The 20,750-nt window shown below is 39.8% G+C and overlaps 1 protein-coding gene across 1 annotated transcript in view; it reads right to left on the reverse strand.

The window, feature by feature from the left end:
• The window catches only part of LOC117003938, a 73,793-nt gene that overhangs the window by 10,747 nt on the left and 42,296 nt on the right, over positions 1-20,750 (reverse strand). Inside the window, exons 44-63 of the mRNA XM_042779783.1 lie at positions 19,805-20,155; positions 17,839-17,970; positions 17,065-17,214; positions 16,166-16,609; positions 15,697-15,903; positions 14,826-15,033; positions 13,630-13,796; positions 12,184-12,296; positions 11,207-11,288; positions 10,863-11,000; positions 10,035-10,197; positions 9,156-9,347; positions 7,716-8,047; positions 6,608-6,721; positions 6,095-6,223; positions 5,453-5,632; positions 3,635-3,799; positions 2,374-2,539; positions 773-1,092; positions 248-418 (exon numbers count right to left, since the gene is read on the reverse strand). Of these exons, the coding sequence (XP_042635717.1) occupies positions 248-418; positions 773-1,092; positions 2,374-2,539; positions 3,635-3,799; positions 5,453-5,632; positions 6,095-6,223; positions 6,608-6,721; positions 7,716-8,047; positions 9,156-9,347; positions 10,035-10,197; positions 10,863-11,000; positions 11,207-11,288; positions 12,184-12,296; positions 13,630-13,796; positions 14,826-15,033; positions 15,697-15,903; positions 16,166-16,609; positions 17,065-17,214; positions 17,839-17,970; positions 19,805-20,155 (3,924 nt within the window). The remainder of the gene's footprint in view (positions 1-247; positions 419-772; positions 1,093-2,373; positions 2,540-3,634; positions 3,800-5,452; positions 5,633-6,094; positions 6,224-6,607; positions 6,722-7,715; positions 8,048-9,155; positions 9,348-10,034; positions 10,198-10,862; positions 11,001-11,206; positions 11,289-12,183; positions 12,297-13,629; positions 13,797-14,825; positions 15,034-15,696; positions 15,904-16,165; positions 16,610-17,064; positions 17,215-17,838; positions 17,971-19,804; positions 20,156-20,750) is intronic.

Below are 20,750 nucleotides of genomic sequence, written 5' to 3' on the forward strand. Positions count from 1 at the left end.
CAAAACACACAGTGATCTCAAGAAAATCTTTTACTTCATTGGGAGGCAATTCTGACTCCACAGCGTTGGTGCAGAAATACAGGATCTCCACATTAAACATGCTTTTTGTGTGTATGTGAGTTACAGGTCAGCACAGGAGTAATCATTGAAATGCTTGAGCAAAAAGAAACAGCTGCAGGTAATATAGTGATGTTTAATTAACACTGCATGAATACTTCATGTTTTTTCACAGATCATAGATACTTACTGATCTCCTGAATCTCGACAGGTATCCATCAAACTTCTTTATCTTCTCTATCAGTGTGGCTTTCAAAAGGCTCCCAATTTCATTAAGCTTGTTCTGTGAGAAGATTGTTAAAACCTTGATTTCATTACTTAAAATTGCTTGTGCTGGATCCAAATCATTCAAAGTTTTGTACTAGTTTAAATGCCAGCAAACACCCATAGTGGCCTTACATTTCTTAGGGGAAACTACTGCATTATTCAATGGATAGACAAGGTAACAGAAAAGTCAAACGATAAAAAGCAAAAAGCCTTCCTGAAGCAGAGAGTATGTGAAACCCTGCTAAAAGTGAAAGCATGTTCAGATTCTAATCATTAGTTTTGTAACCAACACACTGAGCAGTTACTGCTGTTCTCACTTTATTTACTTACCCTTGTCATAGGATCCACCCTTTAGAAGAGGGTCCTGTATTTTCTATCTCTAGGCATGGCTGAACTTCTTAATTCTCACCATGGTAACTTCTCACATCAATGTGAAAATAATTAAAACATTGCATAATTTCACCTGGTTACTCACCAAAATGCACACCTGAAGCCTACGTGGAAAGTACTCCATCAAAATGACAAAATCAAATAATATTCTTGGAAAATCATGCTGCTTTAAACAGCCACTCAAAGGTCTCACCTCAGCCTTAAGAGCTGGATCCCCACATCCATGGGCCAGAAAACTCAAGCTTCCATTAGCGGCTGCTAGAGTCACTTGTCCCACGTTTTCGTGCCTTTTACCATTGATGCTGAGATAGGTGTTAATGGCAGCCATCTGTTGCCCATCAGAACAAGCACTGACTTCCATTCCTTCTTCCAAATCCCCTTAAGGAAGGAAAAGAGCACTCACTTACAGGAACAACATTAACAGACATTGTTTCAAAGCCAGCTTTTAATTACTTAGGTGATCAATCGGAGGCTGAGTGTGTTAGGTGTGGAGGAAAAAAAACCAAAAACAAAACAGAAGAGATAAACAGGAGACAATTAGATCAGTGTCAGGGTTTGATATCTTCTGTGTGGTTTGTCAATGAGTTACAAATACAGATTTGTTACTGCAAAGGAAGCACTGGATTGATGTAAATCTAAATCGGTCACACTGATTTACTTTAGTCCTCACTGTCCCTTGTTGCAGATGTTTCAAAACTGCTCAGCCCTTAAATGAAAGCCTGTCAGTTCCACCCACCACACACACGTTTCTACAGAAGCACTGGTGAGCATAAACAAATAGTTGGCAAAGCGCACGTAGAATCTGGGTTGAGAGCTGAGCTGAGTAATTTCTACAAACGTCTGACATCAGTGGTTCACAAACTAATGGTCCTATAATCTCAAAAACATCATAGCACTTACAGGTGAGGACATGAACCTGAAATAAACTCCCCTGCAGAAATGTGGAATGGCAAATCCATAAGTGAAACAAGGGCTGGGATTGTCAGCAAAGTGAGTTTGAGACAACTGGGATACCACCAAATCTATTTGGTTTACACCCAACTCTAATGTAGCTGAAATGTGGATGAGCCCCACCTCTCGCAGCTCATTTCATCTCACTTTACGCATCTGGAATTTAGGCATAACTTGAACCACCAGCCTTTTTTTCCTCTCTGTTATCAGACTGCTGTGAGACAATCCCCTGCAGCCAGTGATTGCACACATCCCACTTCACACATCCCAGTTCCTACAGCTATTCCAGCATGTGGTACAGTCAGTCTCTGGAGGTGCCTCTCTCATTTCCTTTCTTGAATTTGGAATGCAATTATTATTTTAAACAAGGCACAAAAGTTTAAGATGGTTAAATCAAGAGGAAATTAATCCTGTATTTTGTTACTATCTATTATAATCATAAAAACAGTCTCCCAAACTGACCTTTGTAACAAATTTTAAGCTTCAGCTTTTCTTTATCTGAAAGACCATAGCCTGAATGAGCTGAGCTAGCTCAGTGCTAGAGACACGGCCTTTCTTCCTGTCTCTTCATAGCAATGACACTGGGAGTCCCAGAATAGCTCCAGTTGAAAGGGACCCATAAGGATCATCCAGTCCAGCTCCCTGCTCTTTGCAGGATGAACTAAAACAAAGTCCTATGGCTGAGAGCATGGTCAGTGAGGTACCTACCTTGCAGATACCCCATGTAGTACTGAAAACACTCCTTTGCTTTTGAAGCAGCTACTTTTACTTTCTCTTTCTGATCAATAATCCCTTCCACCAGGATTTGGCTCTGGACAGATGAGGAAGCAGCAGTTCCTGTCAGGCCTAGCCAAATATCTTCAAAGGCTCTTAACTGCAGCCATAAAGGAAAAAACATTTATTCAAAGCCACCACACAGAATTAATGATCCTTCAGAGATGGAGCTCAAATATGAGTGCTTCCCACAAAAGGGTAAGTGGTGAGGGGAATGTTTCCCAATGCTTGTGCACTATGCAGGAGTTACACTAAGAGAGGCACAAGCATCACAGTGATTGGCCCAGGAGATGAATGACTGGATAGAACGAGGCTGGTGGACAAAATATTAATGGAAGCAATGAAAGAAACAATGTCCCAGTCAGTTCTCTGTAAGGCTGCTAATTTGTGCCATTTATTCCAAAACACAGAATGAAGCAAGGTCATGCAGAGCAGCTGATAATTATTTTATCTCCCTCGTCTCTAAAAAGAGAGGAATGGAAAAATAGTTTAGTATTTGTTACTGATTAAACCATCATCGTAATTTTGTTAAGGGATGATTTGTTGTATCAGTTAGTGCCTGAAGTACCCGCATTCCTGCTAATGAAGAATTTGGATGGTGCCGGCTCCGTGAGTTTTTTGCCTCACTCTGTTGTTTCCATCTGCCTCTCCACCATTTTAATTTCACAGGAAATTAAAAGCAAATGCAAAATGGGGAGGGGGGGGGGAGGGGGGGGGAAGAGAGAGAAAAAGGAAGAGATTTGTCTCAGAATGAGCATCATATGAGCTGTCCTGTGCCTTGTTTACCTCTTTTTTTTATCAGTTCTTTTTTCTGGCAAATTATGCTCTGTGTAAGCATTGTATTTTGTTTCCCTCTTTCTTTTGAGGAGGTGAAAATCCCATACCTCACACAACAGAGTGGTCATGCTGAAGGGGAGTTATAACAGCACACAGCCTCTTAAAACTGATACACTCCACTAGGAGCACGCCTGCTTTATTTGTGACAGCTCTACAAAGAACTAATGTTGGTGCCTTCCTTTGTCTGTCAGTCACACCGCATGGATGCTGCCTAACTGCTCCTTTAGAGACAGCCCTAAAGAAACCAGGACTGTTTTGTGTTGCCTGCTGTTTTATAGTCACTGCCTGATCTGTTCGGGAGATACATGGCAGCAGGCCTTTGAAAACGGAATGTCAGTAAAATAAAAGAGCAACTCACTTCAATTTCCAGAGAATAGTTCTTTACATCAGCAGTGCTCTGATTCTTTATGGATATTCCAAACAACCCCTTATCTCTCCGGTGATCAGCAAGGTGGAATCTGCCCTCTGACTGCAAAATGATGTCATCTTTGTTGAGCTGGTGCTTTCCAGATAATACAATTACCTAAGGACGCACAAAAAAGGTGTTAAAGCTTCAACATTCTTCCAAACAAATGGGCTCTGTTTTGAGTAGTAAGAATTTGTACAGTGGCAGCATTCTCATGAAATAACACCACGAGCAAAACTTGCAGTTTCAGAAACCAGCACATCCTCCTGCTCCTCACAGCACTGTCTTCATCACAACTTCAGTTTCGGTGCTCTAACAAAGCACAGAAAATCACTTCAGTGATTACACCCTAAGGCCAGAGGAGCAGCTGCAGAGAACTACATTTTGTTTGAATGGCCTATGTTTTTTGCTCCTACACTTCTCAGCTACTCTAGCCAGATGTTTTGATAAAGTTTGGGATACATAGGAGGTGAGGTGAATATTGTCCTGTTTTCGACTGGGATAGAGTTAATTTCTTCTCAATAACTGGTACAGTTTGGGATTTGGGAATGGGGTTGGTTACACACTGATGTTTTGGTTTTTGCTCATTTTTTTTTTCCTAAGTCAAGGATCTTTTTTTTGTGTGTGTCTCTCCTGCTTTCCCTGTGAGGAGGTGCATAAAAGCCCACCTAGGACAGATGCCCCAACCTGGCCAAAGGGGAGATTCCATACCATAGAATATCATGTCCAGTACATAAACTGGGGGGAGTTATCCAGAAGGGGCAAATCTGTGTTTGGGAAGGGGGGGTCTGGAACTGGGCAGTGAGTAATGAGCAATTGTATTGTGCATCACTTTGTTTAGTTTTTTCCTTTTCATTATTATTATTAACAGTAGTAGTACTAACTATTATTATTATATTTTACTTTGTTTTCAATTATTAAATTGCTCTTATCTTAACATACAAGTTTTATTTTTCATCGTTCTCTCCATCCCACAGGGAGAGGGAAGGGAGAGAGGGAGCTGAGTGAGTGACTGTAGTGCTTAATTTCCAGCTGAGTTTAAACCATGATGCCTTTGAAGAGAATGATTCAAAAAAAATACAGAGGCACCTGCTTTTAGAGTACCATGCATATACCTCCTTTGCATTATAAACAGGTTCTTTCACACCCTGATCTGGGAAAAAGCTGTCCTGTTGCTAACAGAGTGAGATCTGCTTTGACAGTAAATAAAGGAAGATGTGTTTCAGCCACTGTGAAGTGGAGAGAGACATTTATTGGAAGTTCCAAGTTCTGTGTTTGTGAGTGTCTACAAGCAACTCTGAGGACCAACATACACCTAAGGAGGATCATGGGTGGGCCTTCAGTTTATGTGTGTAATAGAAAAATTGGGCAACGTTACAGTTCAAAAATCCATCACTACCAGCACAGCAATCATAAAAACCAGCAAACTTTTACCCATGGGGAAGGAAAGCACTTCTACTCCTCTCTAGTTTCCTTTTTGATCACTTAATGAGCCTGTTTTGGTATTCTCCAGAAATATGAAATTAAGATACCTCTGAAAGAGGAACAGGAAAAAAAGAACATTGGAGGAAGTGAGAATGTTTACAATCATTAAAGGACCTATAGAATACACTATAGTGGCAAACAGAACCTTTCTGCCTCAGTCCATCAAATGACACTGTTCATTTATTTAAGTTACAGAAGAATGGCAAGTCTTCTGAAGAGTTGCAGCTGAGGAAAACTCAGTTTCTCCAAACAAGTAATTACATTTAAACTGAAGTAGGTTCAATGAGTTTGTGTCAGACTTACATTTGGAAGGTCACAGAACTCAAAGCTTGTATAGTAATCCAGGTAAGAGCAGTAGTTTGTTTCCATTTTACCCAGAATCTTCTGTTTTGTATATGGGGTCAGGAAAATATTTTCCAGAACAGCTTCTAACTGAAATTTATCAGGATACAAGAATTGATTTCTCTGCAATGAACCAAGTAAACAAAGTTAAAAGATGGCAGCAGGATCTTAGACACTCCTTGGAGCCCACTCATCCCATCCCCAGGCTGGCTTTTGTTATTCTCATAGCTTCAGGATTTTAATGTAACATTTCCAAAAGATAACATTTCCACTTGACAATGTTTTGGCTTATCAGCCTTGTTACCAGTCCCCATCCTACAAGTTTTGCAAATTTAGGGCACAGGTGAGGCCTCTAGTTTGTAAGAACCCTTTCTTTCTTAACTATGCTCCATTTAGCTTTCTTCCTGTGTAGAGAAAAATGTAAAAGGTAAAGTGAAATAATGATATTTCACAAAAATATGGTGCTCCATAGAAGCTTTGTTAAAATCTACTCAACATTACATCTAAAACCAAAATAATTTCTCAACTACTGAGAACAGCTTCCACAAAAATGATGAGTCAACAGATACAACTGCCTTCTCTTACCTCATATGTGAAATTGTGTTTGAATGTTTTGTCATCCCAGTTCAGATCTAGGTATTCATTAAACAATGCAGGTCTTTGCTCTAGAGACCCGCATGCATGCAGGTGTTCCATGCTTAATATTCTCTGAAGCTGAAAAAGTGGAAAAAATTGACACGTGTAAGTAACGTTTTAAAGAAGTGTTCAGTATATCCTTGGGCAGTAGGTTTCCTGGGCAAAAACACACCCTGTGAGAGCCCCTGCATGGTCTATACCCATGGAACACTGCTTCAGTTCTGCCAAGAAACCTAAGGGGCTGACAGCTCTGTCTTGAGGGAAACCTGCAGCCCAAGTACAACCATGTCTGGCAACATGAAACAGAATTTTTCACAGGGCTTATTTTTCTTCCTCTGAGACACAAAAAGGTTGACTTCAAGGCTTTCATATGGTAACAAGTACAGAAAAAAAAAATTCTGTGAGGATCAAACGCAGAAATGCAGCTACACTCATCTCTTCCAAGGGATGTAAGACTCATACCTGGCCTGCAGAGAGTGTCACACAGCCACCCCAGGCAGTGACGTCCACCTTGGATTTGTCCTCCAGGCCCAGCTGGAGATGAGCAGGCTGCCCAGCATTCCCTGAGACCTGCAGCTGAAAGCAGAGAAGGATTTGTCCAGCAGCAAGACTAGAACCAGCACAATGATCCCCATCCAGTGGAGGACAACTGAGCCCCAGTGAAAGCTGCCACAGATCCACATTCAAACTCCGTGGAACTCTGTGGTCTGGAAGTCCAGGCCTGAGACAAACACAGGGAAGCTGCACTTCTGCAACCAAGGCCATGGAAGGCCTTTGTTGCCCTCTCCAGAAGCTGCCTGGGGTCTGTCATGCAAAGCAAGGAATGGCATTGCTGCAATAATGACCCTACAAGAGTCTTTTCCTCTGAATACGATTCTGGAACCATACTGAGTATTGTGCAAACCCCCCTCAGCACCAAAGGGCTTCAGATGAAGAAACAGTGCACAGCTGGCACAGCTTATTGCTGAAAGTCTTCAGCCTCAGCAGCTGCAGTGTTCTGACCTGCCTAGTGCACTGTCAGACAGAAATTATACTGCAGTATTTGATCTTGAAGGATGATTTGTGGAATTTCTCCTCCTCTTTTTCGTTATATATGCTTTGCAATCGCACTTCACAACTATAGTTTAAAGCCTTTCTAGCCTTGCACATTTTCACATTTGTGTTGCAATTTCCTATACAATCAAAGAAAATTCACATTTTCTTCACAGGGGTATCAAAGGGTTCCTGGTTTAGTTTTATTTTGGGGTTTTTTTGTTTCTGTTTTTCTTGTGTGTATAGACTAGGAGTTTGTTCATTGCTTTATGGACAAAAATTGCCTCATGTTCATTGCTTGGCTGGTTCCTGAGCACTTCTGGGTTTCTCCCATCCAAAATGGGTGAATGCTAAAAATGCAAGGCTGTTGGCTAGGAAACAGTGCTGGTGGTTTGGACTTGAGGCAATGACAGCACTTGGTGCTCTTTACACTTTTCAGGATGATTTCTGGTTCTGCAATTCTCAAGGATGAAAGGCACACTCACAGTAAATCCAGCATCACAGCTGTGTGTTTTGCAGCCCAGTCTTATGATCTCACCTGCTGGTTGTACTTTCTGCCCCTTGTTTCTGACAGGGAACGCACTTCCAGTTGCTTCAGAGTGTAATTAAATGGGTGGGCAACAGTGGCTATGTAGCTTGTCCGGTGTCTTCCAAACTTCAGAGAAGATGACACTGATATCTGATCCATATGAACAGATAGAAAATGAACTTGTGAAGTAAAATACCTCTCACATAATGATCTCAAACACATACCCAGTAAGATTTCCCTGTACCTTGTCTTCAGATGAATTATGTGCATAACAAAGTCCTTTCTGAAGCAGTAAGGCAAATTAATGTTCAAATTAGGACAATTTCTGCTGCATGGAATAGCTCAAAGCAGAACTATTCTCTGTATTTTACTAAAATCATGAACAATGCTTAAGTTTGTTGAGGGTTAATTTTGATCTCATCTTTAGGCACTGCAGGCTGCACTGCCACAGAGTCATTAGACACAGCTTGCAAAGTTCAAGCACAAGGAAAAGCATTTGCTTCATCAGGAACTAAATTCTGTTATGTTGTTGAGAGCAAAATACTTTTGTGGTAATTTAGATAGTGGTGGCATTTAAATAGCTGTGGTAATTTAAGCAGCAGTAAAAAAATACATTCTATACAACTGCTAAAGTAAATTTTGGAATTTTAACACTTTTTAAAGAAATAAAAAAATTTCATGCTCTTTGCAGGCATGTTATTTATGTATACATTGTACATATTTTATACGTTGTCTTCTACCTTTCCATTATTCAGAAAATAATGTAACACTCAGCCAAGGTGCTGCATTTCATATGCACATGTAAAGATAGCACAGTTAGCAGCAAGTCAGAAGAGTGTCCCCCCTTAACCACATCTGGAGTTCTACCTACCCTATGTTCTCCTACTTCTGTCTTTTTCACTCTTTGTATTTTTAAAAAACAGTCCTGACTTACTTTATGAAAACAGAGACTAGTTTCAACTGTTCCACATTTGTCAGACTTGCAAAAAAGGAGGAGAGTGAAAGAATGAAATACAGAAGAGCTTTGGCTGAATCATTCAAACTGAAAATACTAAGCAAGGTATGTGTCCACTTCTGTGTGGATAATTGCAGTATTATACCCATGCAACAAATTCCTCATCCTTTTAAATCTCAACTAATGCTCACACTCACTCATCTTAGATTTCACTTCTTTGTCCATAAGCTGCTTTAAGCATGACATTTGTGCTGTTCTTCCCACCTACTCCCAGAGGCCTTTACCCAGGGCTTTAAAGCTTACGCATTTCATTACCTTTGGTTAGGCAGCAAGGTGTGGGGTGACTGCAAGCAAAAAACCACTGTGGCCTGAAAACACTTCCTACAAGAATATCAGCTGCTCATCTTTCACAGTCAGAACCTTTTATACATCCAAGAAGGGAGACAGTTTGCCATACAGTCGAGTTCCCTGGCTTGCTTAGTGCCTTTTTTAACTAAAAAAAAAAAAGGCCCTCTTGATATTCCTGTAATTCTCCTGAGATTTATTTGCTCTGGGCCACTGTACCTTGTCCTTCTCGTTCCAAATGACAGTAAGATCGTCCCGGTGACTGCGTGCTGAATGTTTCACATATAAGTTGACCCAGGCATGCCGTGGAAAAGGGATGGAGAGAGGATGGAGAAGTTCAACTACAAGGAAAACAAACAAGTAAGATTTCCCACCAGGAATCATGACTGTTCCCAGGACATTTTCCCACAGGCAGCAGGACATCCCTTGGTTGGCAGGGAAACGTGGTCTCTGCTCACACACACCCCCGACCCAGCCACAAGGACTTCAGTGTGCTGATGTCTGCTCAACATGAGGAAATGTAAGTGAAAACAGGAACCCTCTCTATTTACCAACAGAAGAGTAGTTACCTGCAATAACTAAAGGATTGACAGCTACACCCAGAGCAACTTCAGCAACAACAGCCAGGAAAGTAATCTGTGTGAAGCTGAGATGGCCTTACACTGAAAGAGGAACAGCTTACAACCCTCAAACAGGTAAGTGCAATTATCTTCTCTATTTTCAGATCATAAAGCCTCAACATAAGGTTTTAGCATCTCAAGGTAGTGGCCAGTGCTCCCTTCAGCACCCAGTACTTAAGTTTTATGTTCCATAACCACAAAGCAGAAAGAGTATTCTGAAGTGGACATTTCTAATAGCCAGACCTATAGTGAATTTAAAGTAAATAAGACCTTAGAAGCCCTAAATTGAAACCAGGATTGAAACCCTTTGGACATGCATTTTGAATATGCATTTTGAAATCAGGTTTGTGTAGTTTATTTTATTTTACAGTCAGATTTGAACACTTGTAAAAGACTTGAGAAACCTACCCTGAATGCCATGGCCTCCAGGCAGCTTTGGGAAGAGTCCAGTGTAAGTGCCTGTTAGCTTTATCTCTTTGCCATCCCACAGGGCAATGTGCCTCAGCAGACGAGTTCTGTTGCCTTTTTGGTAAATTGTCATAAACACGAGTTGCCTTGGAAGAATTTTAAACTAAAAATAAAAGAGGGCAAACATTAAACCCCAAGTTCCCAGAGAAGAGAAAACATAAATGTAATTTTGGAACCCCAAAGTCCTGTGGGGTCTATAGGAATGTGTTTTTAAAGGTCTAGTACAATGATACTCTAAGCCCACTGCTCTCATGCAAGCAGCTAATCATTTCTACTTGTCTTCATTTCTACAGAAAGTCATCTTTGCAAATAATGGAATGTACATAAACAACTGAGTATTCTCTTTACAATAGTCTTGGTTATTATACAGTTTGATTTTCTTTTATCTCACAGAATAATCCGTACATCATCAAGAATCCCACTATTACAGAATACATCCAGCAGATAGCACAAACAACAATAGGTATTTGTGACATTTTTTCTTATTTAGAGAAAGAAGTGTGTGGTACCTGCATTGTAAAAACTGGTTCAGTTTATAACACATTCTTTTTCTTTTTTCCTATAAATCCTATACGAGTGCTCCATCTATAGGAGCAAACAAATATAAACCCGAACTAACCCATAGCCAAATGTTTGCTCATGCTACTGGAGAAATCAAGGGCAAAACATCTCACACAGCAGAAGCTGTGTTTGGCCTTCACAGCTTGGCAGCCACCCCAAGTGCCCTCCTGTCACAGCCTGCCTTTGCCATCAGGGGATGGTACCAACCTGGGCCATGGTCTGTGCCACTTCAATGGCGTTAGTGTAGCTGCTTCCAGTCAAAGTTAGCTTTGCTGAAACATTGAAATCCCTTTTTTCCATCCTGACGTAGAGTTTGCCTTTTGCTTCGCTCATATCATAATTAACCTTTGCAAGTAACCATTAGATTTTAAAAAAATAAATTAAAAAAGGAAAAGGCTGGGATTACCAACATCTTTAAAAACAGGAATATCCTTAACAATAACAAAAGCGTTAGAGATACTAGTACTAGAAATAAGGCAGCTTGACTCCTAACATATTAGACAAGTCTACTTTGCAGTGATGTATGCAATGGATTACTTGCAGATAGTTACCTTAGAAGACAGTTCTGCTGCACAGGGGAAGTACTGTAGAAAGAAGGGATGAGTCTGGAGTGCTTTTATATTCAACTCTTCACTAAAGGGAAGAAATGTATTCTTGTTCAGCAATATTTCAGAAAGTCCACTCTTAGTGGCAGCACAAGTTCATCTGAGTTAGCTCCAAGTCTGCCACAGCTTTTAGAGTTAAAATGGCAGTACCTGCCAGTGAACACTTACCCAGATCCCAGTTTTTGACTCATTCACACAAAATTACCACCTCTAAGCTCAATAAAAAAATTTGTGTATGCATCCCAGGGACAGAATGTAGCCCACAGGACCAGAAATCACTTTGCCATACCAAATGCATGAGCTTTTTAAAAATGAGAAAGGTATTTTGGAATCTGACTTCATAAGCACTGCCATGGTTTACAAACTTAGAATTTACAATTATTAGAGATTTTAACAGAACTTACAAGATTTTTCAGTGCAAAGGTCTTTTACTAGAAACTTAAGAAATATCTGAAATACCCCAAGGCAGAAAATATCACACCTCTAAACATCCTTAAAAGTCTACAGTTTTGTGCAGATACAGCCTTACTGATACCAACTTAGAAAAACAAAGTCTCCATAATTTTACAAGTTTCAACTGTAACTGTGCCAAAACAATTTAATAAGGTTTAAATAGTTAGGTCAAGTCAAGTTACATTTTTAAGTACTTGTCTAGTTCAGGCCTAGAGTTTTATGGACTCTTTCACTGTCTCTTGGATTCTGTGTGAGCAGGCAGAGACCAGTGCCAAGCTGTGAGGGGAGGAATCTGTCTGCTGCTCTTCAGAAACTGCCTGAGGTTTACAGAGTGTTTGGTGTGACTACTCATTTTATCCAAGTTTTGTTATCTAGTTCACCAGTGATTTGGTGATTAATACAGTAACTGTTTTCCATGGAATCACAGTGGCCTAATGACATTTTTATAGTGCTCAGAATGACCATTTTACCCTTGTTGGCCTTTTTTCCTACTGATGGAAAAGGAGAAGTTTTTGTTTTGTTCATAGGTCAGCCTCAGAGCACCTTCAGTTTCGTTTTCAGTCATGACTTCTTGAACTGTCAGCTGCAGAGAGGGAAAATAAAGAAATCACATGCCGTAACTTCTATGCACCATTTCACCTCAACTGAGCACAATCTCTTGACTTACTTAAAATCATCATCTGACTGAAGTTTATCTTCCAGAAAGGCCTTCTGGATGCCTCCTAGATGTAAACCAAGAGCCTCAAGAGAAGTTTTTCTTTTTTGTGTGTTTCCATAGCTACTCATTTGCATTATTGACAATAATGCAGATTGACAAAATTTGACAATATTGAACAAAAATATTAGTGTCACTTTCAATGTACCCTTATGGGGTTTTAAGTCTAAAGCTACTAGCTCTTTTTTATGTCTCCACACTCATTTTTCATATACTAGAAAGAAAATGCGCTCTTTTTTACTCCAGGGCATTTTCTTCCTCCCACAGCTGCTGCATCATCTACAGCTTTATCTTGAAAATGCTAAAGAATCTCTCTGAGAAAGATAAGGGCTGTTTCCCACACTTCAATATCAACACTGATATTTGCCAAAGTCTGTTGAAACTTCTTTAGTAGTACTTCAGTAATTTCTGAAGTACCCTGGTTATACGGCACCTCAGGAATTATCATCTCTGCTTTTCTTTACATTTAGAGGATAAAAGCCATTTCACTAAATATTAATGGGGAAGAAGCAGTGAAAATATCTTCTAGCTTTCAATAAAAGGATGCCAGTAAATAGTCCCTTGAAACACAGATACTTAATATGCAGGTTTAATATTGATCTAATGTTTGTGTTCAGGAAAGTTGACCTTTACTCTTGCATCCTAGTTACATGTCCTGTTATTTGAAAAGAAGGTGGTGGATCACTTGGAAATGTTTTTCTGTTTCCCTTCAAAAGGGAAGGGAACATTTCAACTAATGCTTCTTTCTCCCAAGGGATAAACAGGTACAGCTTTTGTTGATCTTATCAAGTAGACTGGAATATAAATCTACTGCTATTTATTCAGCACTGAAGCATTTTAGGTATTTAACCAAGCCAAGGAGTTCTCTAGGTATGAAGGACAGCTGTTTTCTACCAAAAATTCTTTCTACTTTTATGAGTCCTATCAGCTGCAAAGTGACAGTAAATACGTGACTTCCTGAAGTGATTTACCCTGAAACTGGGGATTTCAGGTACCTGACCAGGTTCCTTGGAAACAGACCGCTAGCTCTGTACCTAAGTTAAACAAGGATTCAGATAAACTGGGCCAAGTCAGTTCTCAGCTACACTTGTATATAAACCTGGAGTAATTTCACTGGGGCCAGAAGTGCTAGAATTGCAGTGGATTAATGCAACTGTAACTCAAGGAACAGCTTTCATCAAAGCACAGCAAAGTTCATTACCTTAAGAAAGAAGGGAAGTCCCAGGTGATGGAGAAGTGATATTGAATGCTTCACCTCTGCCATGAACACAAATATACCTAAGAGTTCAGAGTCCATGTCAACATCCACAGTCACAGTTATATCTTTCTCATCATATTGGATTTCACAGACAGTCTTGGCTTTGTTTTCTATGTAGAAGGGACAAAATAGTGCCAATTTGAGCAGCTAATTTTTGAGAAATTTCAGTATTGCCTGCATAAAATTAATCCAGCCAGCTTTTAGGTTAACACATTCATCAAGAGAAAGTCATCATTCAGGATTACAAGAATGAAGAACTTTGGCCTTAGTTGGAGGAGGGCAGAGTTTTTCTGGATGCCCTTGAACTTTGTCCTTACAAAGTCTTGAGGTAACAGAGGTTCTGACCCACATCCAGTGTTACGTGGCAAGTTAGTTCCTGTCAGGAATGTGTTTGTGCAGCTAGAGCTGACTAATCCATACAGCCAACTGCATCTCTGGCTACAGCACCCTTTTCCAGGGAAGAGCTTTGAGCTGTTCTGACCTCCAGTGACTCTTTGGTTCCAGCTACAGCAGCTCAACAATGCCCAAGAGCATGACCTGAAGATCTTTACCTATTTCCCTACCAGCTTTTCATTTTTGAAAAGGAGAATACAAGATTGCTGAAAGATAAGAATGAGATAAGAGATGTGAAAGCCCCCAAATTCTTTATGATAAGACAAAACCCACAGAAATGGTGGATTCTGTGGTGGAAATCACATGGTGACTGTGGCTGTCCTGAGAGCTGTCCTCTCATCCTTCTGCTTTTTTCCTGAATGGTGAAAGGTGACGATGCCACTCACATCAGTACTGATTCAGTGCCTGTTAACCTCAGTAATTCCTGCCCTTCGGTGCTCCCACAGTTGCTGAGTTTTCTTCAACATGAATATATTCCCCTGGGGGCACTTAAGATACCTGATCACCGTGTAAGAGAGATATGCAGATAGGATTTATGCCAGGGCAAGCTTTGAGGGTAGGCAGGCTTCATCAGCTGATCACAGATGCAGTTTCAGAATGACAATTTTACTTACAAACAAGATAAAGCCTCTTTTTAGGTCCTACCAGCAAATCTTAGTCAGTTTGCCACTGTTGAAAGAACAGCTGAAACATCCTCAAAGAGCTCTTACAGAATAAAAACCCTGCCAAGAATGGCAGGTACCCACCTGATTTCTGTAAACTGAAAATCAAATTGATTGCTTTAGGGTAGCCAGATGCCTGGAGTACCTCACTGCTGTGCACACTCTGGCAGAAGAGATCCACTTGGTGGTCAACATAATAGGAGTTTATTATGTATGTGATTGATTCTTCTCCAGCTACAATGTGCACGTATCTCTCTTGAGTAGTGTTTCTCCCTTGAAAAACCACATCTATCTAAAAAATGACACATAGATATAAGTTCTCAAAACAGTATTTAAATACTATTTAATTTTAGGACAGGAGAAAATGGAAGTGAAAGAAAGTTCTCTCTAGCCTGTCAAAATCTATCCATTAACAAAATGTCTCTTGGCCTTTCATTAATAATCCTTGACTTTCAAGTATGAAGCTCATTCAACTGAATGAATGTCAAGCCATGCCAGCCTCACTGATCTATGTCAAATTCTCATTAGGTTCTTTTTTATTCCACAAACACAACTCCCTTCTTTTAAGGATACTTACTCTATAACTACTGACAGTATTTACCAGATAGGTATTCCAATACTTCCCTGAAAACAGTACCAAAAGAAATACTTCTTCCAGTATAAAATTCCTATTAAAGAGCACAGGAGAGTTGTAGAGTTACATTATCAACAGTACCCACTCTACTAACACTGAGCAGAATGGAAGAATCTCATTCAGAAAGCAGTCAAGGATAAACTTTCTATTTCAGTAGTTCAGGTTTTAGACATCCACAGTTTTTAAATATCAGAAAATCTCAGCTTCCATTATGCACCTTACAAAATGGATGTTTTCATTCAAGCTACAAGCTTGAATTGCATCCTTATACAGGACAATAATTATAATTCAAACAAACAAGCAAACAAAACCCCAAATTACCTGTAAAGATGATGGGACTCTGGCTTGTAGCAGCCATGGCAAGGAGTGATGGAAATTCCCTGTTATATTGGTACTTGTTTCAAACTCCTGGATTTGTCCTTCAAGAGCTGTTAGGTGAGCACCATAAAGCACTTTCAAACTAAAGCTCCTGGTGACTTTGAGGTTCAAGATAGCCTGTATGCAACAAAAGTAAATTGTGAAAAGACAGAATTGTAAAAGTTAAGTCCTGTTGGTCAGGGCTCTTTTTTGGTTGAGACAGTATCATCTCAAAGATGTGCCAAAGATCCATCTTGTATCATTTTATAACACAGCATAGTTAGAAATGTCCCTTTTATTTTAGAATTCAGCCATTTAACATGTATTCTCAAGTATGGCCATGCTTTAATGCTATTCAGTTACACAATCAATAAGTCTCATGTTTCTCAGATAAAAACATATGCCAGGTAGTCAGAGTTCAGAAGGAAAATACCATTTGGAAAGGATCCAGTGAGATTCCCAGCAGTGCTCCCCTCTGCCCTGTGTGTCCAGGGGACACTGCAGCTCTGTCAGTCACACAAATACAGTGCCCTCCTCTCACTGGGAGCCAGCCCCAGGCCTGGGGAAAGTCCTGGTCTAAGCTATTCTCCCATGAGAACAAACTGAGCTTCTGGACTCCCCTCAAGAACAAAGGGAGCACCTGGACTCCCCTTCTCCAAAACAGCAAACATGGCAAATCCCATCTACACCCACTGCTCTTTGCCATCTCAGTTCCCCAGCTGCTGTTCCCTCGTGGCATGGCTCCAGGTTGATAACTCACCTGCAATTCAATCCTGTCTTTTATTTGCAGTGTTTTCAATGTCTCTATGTTATGAGCCAGTTTGTAGTTAAGAGAGACAACATCAAACTTCTGGGCAAAGTTCAGTTCTTCTGTAATCTGCTCAGTTTGAGTAAATATGACAAAAGTTAACTGTGGCACACCTCTGATATGGAGACTTATCTGAATAACTGTAATTATTAGACTAATTACACATTAGAATAAAATTATGAAAACTATGAAAACTTTATGGTGAAGAATTGTCTAATTATTTTGGAAGTCACAAGTTTGTACTGTAAAAGGGAATATGCTGCACTTTATCCTTCTTGATAAGGAAGGTTTGATATAATTTACAAATGGGGATCATTGCTGTTGTCAAATTTGTTGCAAGGAGCAATTGCACAGAAGGAGTGGCTGATAGATACTGCCTTCATTTAATTTTAAAAAGGCCTTTTGAAGTAACCCAGCCCCTGCAAAGTATTGCATTTGGATTGTTAGCAGAAACAGTATTTACCAATCAATTAGCTCACTTCAGCCTCTAGTTCACATATTACTGATATGGAGGAGACACTTACTTGCTTGTTGTTCACACAGAAATGAATAAATCCTTTATAGAAGTCGCTGTTCTTTTCTGATATGACATCAAGTAACATCCTCATGGGAATGCCAACGTCAGCAGCTCCTTGTATGTTATGGGTTAGCACTGCATCCAACTCTTGCCTTTCCTGTTAATATTTCACAGCACAGAGAGCAAAGCACATGTAGAACCCAAAGATCACTGCAATACAGAGCTCAAAACAGAAATCTGTCTGTCCTACATTTAATATGAATTAAACTCCCACTAGCTATGTTGTTTCTCTATAGCACAGAGACATGCATAAATTATCAGTTATGACAGGAAAGTGAAACACCACGAGGAAGCAGATATTTGTGTGTGTTCTCTGCTCTCCTGCTCTGATGACAAGAAAATCCAAACTTGTAACTGTCAACAGAAAAGCAAGAGATTCACAGCCTTCCCTGTGTTGCTCTCTCATTGAATAGCAGCAGTGTCTCAATCACTGCCTATTATTTTGCAGAGTAAATAACAGTGATGCAAAGAACATCCAACAGTACAATACAAACAACAAAAATTGACACATAAAGAGCATAACAAGGAAATTATTCAGGAAGTGCCAGAGCCTATATCCTATACATAGGTTACTGCACATTGAAGGTGCCTGACTTTCAAAGATTTCATTTATATTCTGGTATTTATTACTGAAGCTTGACTATTTGTTGAAAATAACATAAGTTAGAGTACATTACTCAGTACTTTGTTCACACATTCCAACAGCCTGCAGGGTACTCACATCAGTGACTTTTAGTATAAGGAGTCCTCGGAATTTACTTTCATCAACAGTGATAAGTGTCTGTGAATCTAGGTTCATTTTATCCATCCAAAGGTAGCCTGAGCCATCAATTTTCATTGGTGCTCCAAGATCCTGTAAAAGAAAGAAAAAACTTTTAAAAATCACTGTTTCTGCACTTAACCACAAATACAGTAATTTCATGATTATAAGCCGCACTGATTATAAGCCGCACTTCTGGGTTTCAGCAACTTTTTGGTTTTTGTCCATACATAAGCCGCACCTGATTATAAGCCGCATGTTACAATACAGAGTGTGATAAAAGGTGTCTGTTCTATCACCATCTGTTGAGGGTGGGGACAGTGATCCTTATCTCAATGGCAGATAATTTGCTAATGGGCCACCCATTGAAACCAGGCAGGGCATTGTTCTTTATCTTTTCACACCCCATCCTTCCTCCAGCCAGTCATTTTCTGCTAATGGCCATTGAGTCCCACTGTGTGACTGATAAAATTACTGCATCCCATTGAAAGTTGCTCCAGCCAGGGGGAAGAGCCCAACATTTCTTACCAAGATAAAAACAGAGGTTTTGGGACACTAAGGGAGCCCCTTTCTCCACTGGACTCCAGAGGAAAACCGGATTTCTCCACATCACCACTGGAGCTCCGGAGGGAAACTGCACCTTGTACAGGAGCACTGCTCCAACTGAGCCACATCTGTCACTGCAGGAGGATGCAGCCACCATGGAATGGGACTGCTGCCAACACCCTGCCTGACGGTGTCAGGTTGTACTCTGACTGTGTCAGGGTTTGGAGTTTGTTTCTTTGTAGTACTGTATTTCTATTTTAATTTCCCTAGAAAAGAACTGTTATTCCTAATTCCCATATTTTTGCCTGAAAGCCCCTTGATTTCAAAATTATAATAATTTGGAGAGAGGGGGTTTGCATTCTCCATTTCAAAGAGAAACTCCTGCCTTTCTCAGCAGACACCTGTCCTCCAAACTAAAACAGCAACTTTTCGTTCTTTGTCCATATATAAGCCGCACCTGATTATAAGCCGCACTTTGGGTTCGGACCAAAATTTTAGTCAAAATGGTGAGGCTTATAATCGTGAAATTACTGTACATTATACCCCTGAAACTGAATTCGTAATAGTAACTTTAATCACCTAGCTGTAAAATCAAGTATGTCAGGCAGCATAGACACAGGACATTTCAGAAATGTTGAGAGCTTTTCAATACATTTTATAAATGTTGTCTTTTTTATTTTGAATATGTCTGATTATTTTTGATAAATGAGTCAGCATAAATAGAACACTGGACAATGTGGCAGCTCTTCCTGCCTAAATGAAAAGTTAATTAACATTCTATGCTTGGCATTGTCCCAGTGGCCCAAAGCATCCATAAGTTCAGTGAAACCATACATAAGCTTATTATGGCAGTTCTGTTTTTGGAAAAGGGCAGATGAATCTCATTTTTGTATATTTACCCTGATTTGCATATTGAATCCATAGATCATAATGTGATAACATGTCTCACACTTTCCATACACTGAGTTTTCCGACCTGAAGGTTATCTATTTACTTCATATATTTTTAAACTATATTGGAGTTTGTTTCTCAAACTGCTGAGAAACTGTAACTGCTGATAAAGCCAGACAATTTTGAGTAATTTTTATTTCTGAACAGAAAAGTCCTGCAGAATTCTCAATCTGTTTTAGAAAACACATCAGAGCTAGTGCAAGCAAGTCCATTATCTGCAGGCACTGATTAACAGGAAATTTGGTGTATGCCATATGAAAATACAGTGAACGACTGGCTCCAGAAATAAGATGCAATGTTAAAAGAGAATGTTTTTATTATTTCTCTGCTACCTCTTTGAAATACTTAGATTACTGTCTTTTGACTTCAGCAGGTACAAAGATACCAGATGTATAAACTCAACATTAAAGGAAAAAATTCGTTGCCATACCTGAATTGTTTGACATTTGTTTTCTATAAGCATTTTCCACTGAAGGTTCTTTTCAGGGTCAAACTCCCCATTCATTTGAAGCTCACAGGCACCCAATTTCATTCCAACTCCAAGCAGATATTTTAAGTGTTTCCGTGCAGTGATGGACAGTTCATTTTCCCTTGGGATTTCCTTCAGCTGGGGGAGGTCATGCCTGAACTGAATTTCCAGAGCCATCTTTGGCTTGCACTCTGCTCTCACTTCAAGATGGGCAGTTTTGCCTTCTGTTTCCAGGACAGAGAGCAGCTCTGCCTGGCACTTGTCTTTCTGAATGGATCCGGTGAGACGTGACTGAGTTGGGAAACTGAGATCCTATCAAGATTCAAACAAAAAATCCTCTGGAATATACGAACACTTTAAGACAAGTGTGTATTATATGATACAATGGCGAGACAAAAACCTACAATCTCCATGATGCCATTTTTCCCCTTGAACAAGAAAGATGGTGATTTTTTCTGAATAGGACCTGATAGAAGATTTAAGGACTGTTCTGCAGAATTAACAACTTCTGCATCTTTCTGAAGTTTTACATTTACAAATATACAAAATACCTGTTTCTTCAGATTGGCAAAGTTTACTAAACACTGTATGCTTCATCCAGACCACACCAATCTCAGTTTTCAAACAAAGTAATGTACAAAAAATCATAGACCTTGGAGACATTCTTGCAACTGGTTGTAGAAGGGTTGTTGTTGTTTTTTTTTTTAATGATTAACTTCCATCTTGTCTTGTGCAACATCTCAAATGAAAGGTTCTTCCCATTCTGTCAAAGGATTTCTAAAAACACTGAAAATTCTACTATTTTTAATACTTTAATGGGGCTTAATTACCACTTCATTTCAACTTTCTTGTCATTTTTATGTTTACTTTTATGTTGCCATCTTGTAGTTGAGGAAGTTACTCAGTT

The sequence above is a fragment of the Catharus ustulatus genome, chromosome 16 (genome assembly GCF_009819885.2).
Source record: "Catharus ustulatus isolate bCatUst1 chromosome 16, bCatUst1.pri.v2, whole genome shotgun sequence".
NCBI classification, from domain to species: domain Eukaryota; kingdom Metazoa; phylum Chordata; class Aves; order Passeriformes; family Turdidae; genus Catharus; species Catharus ustulatus.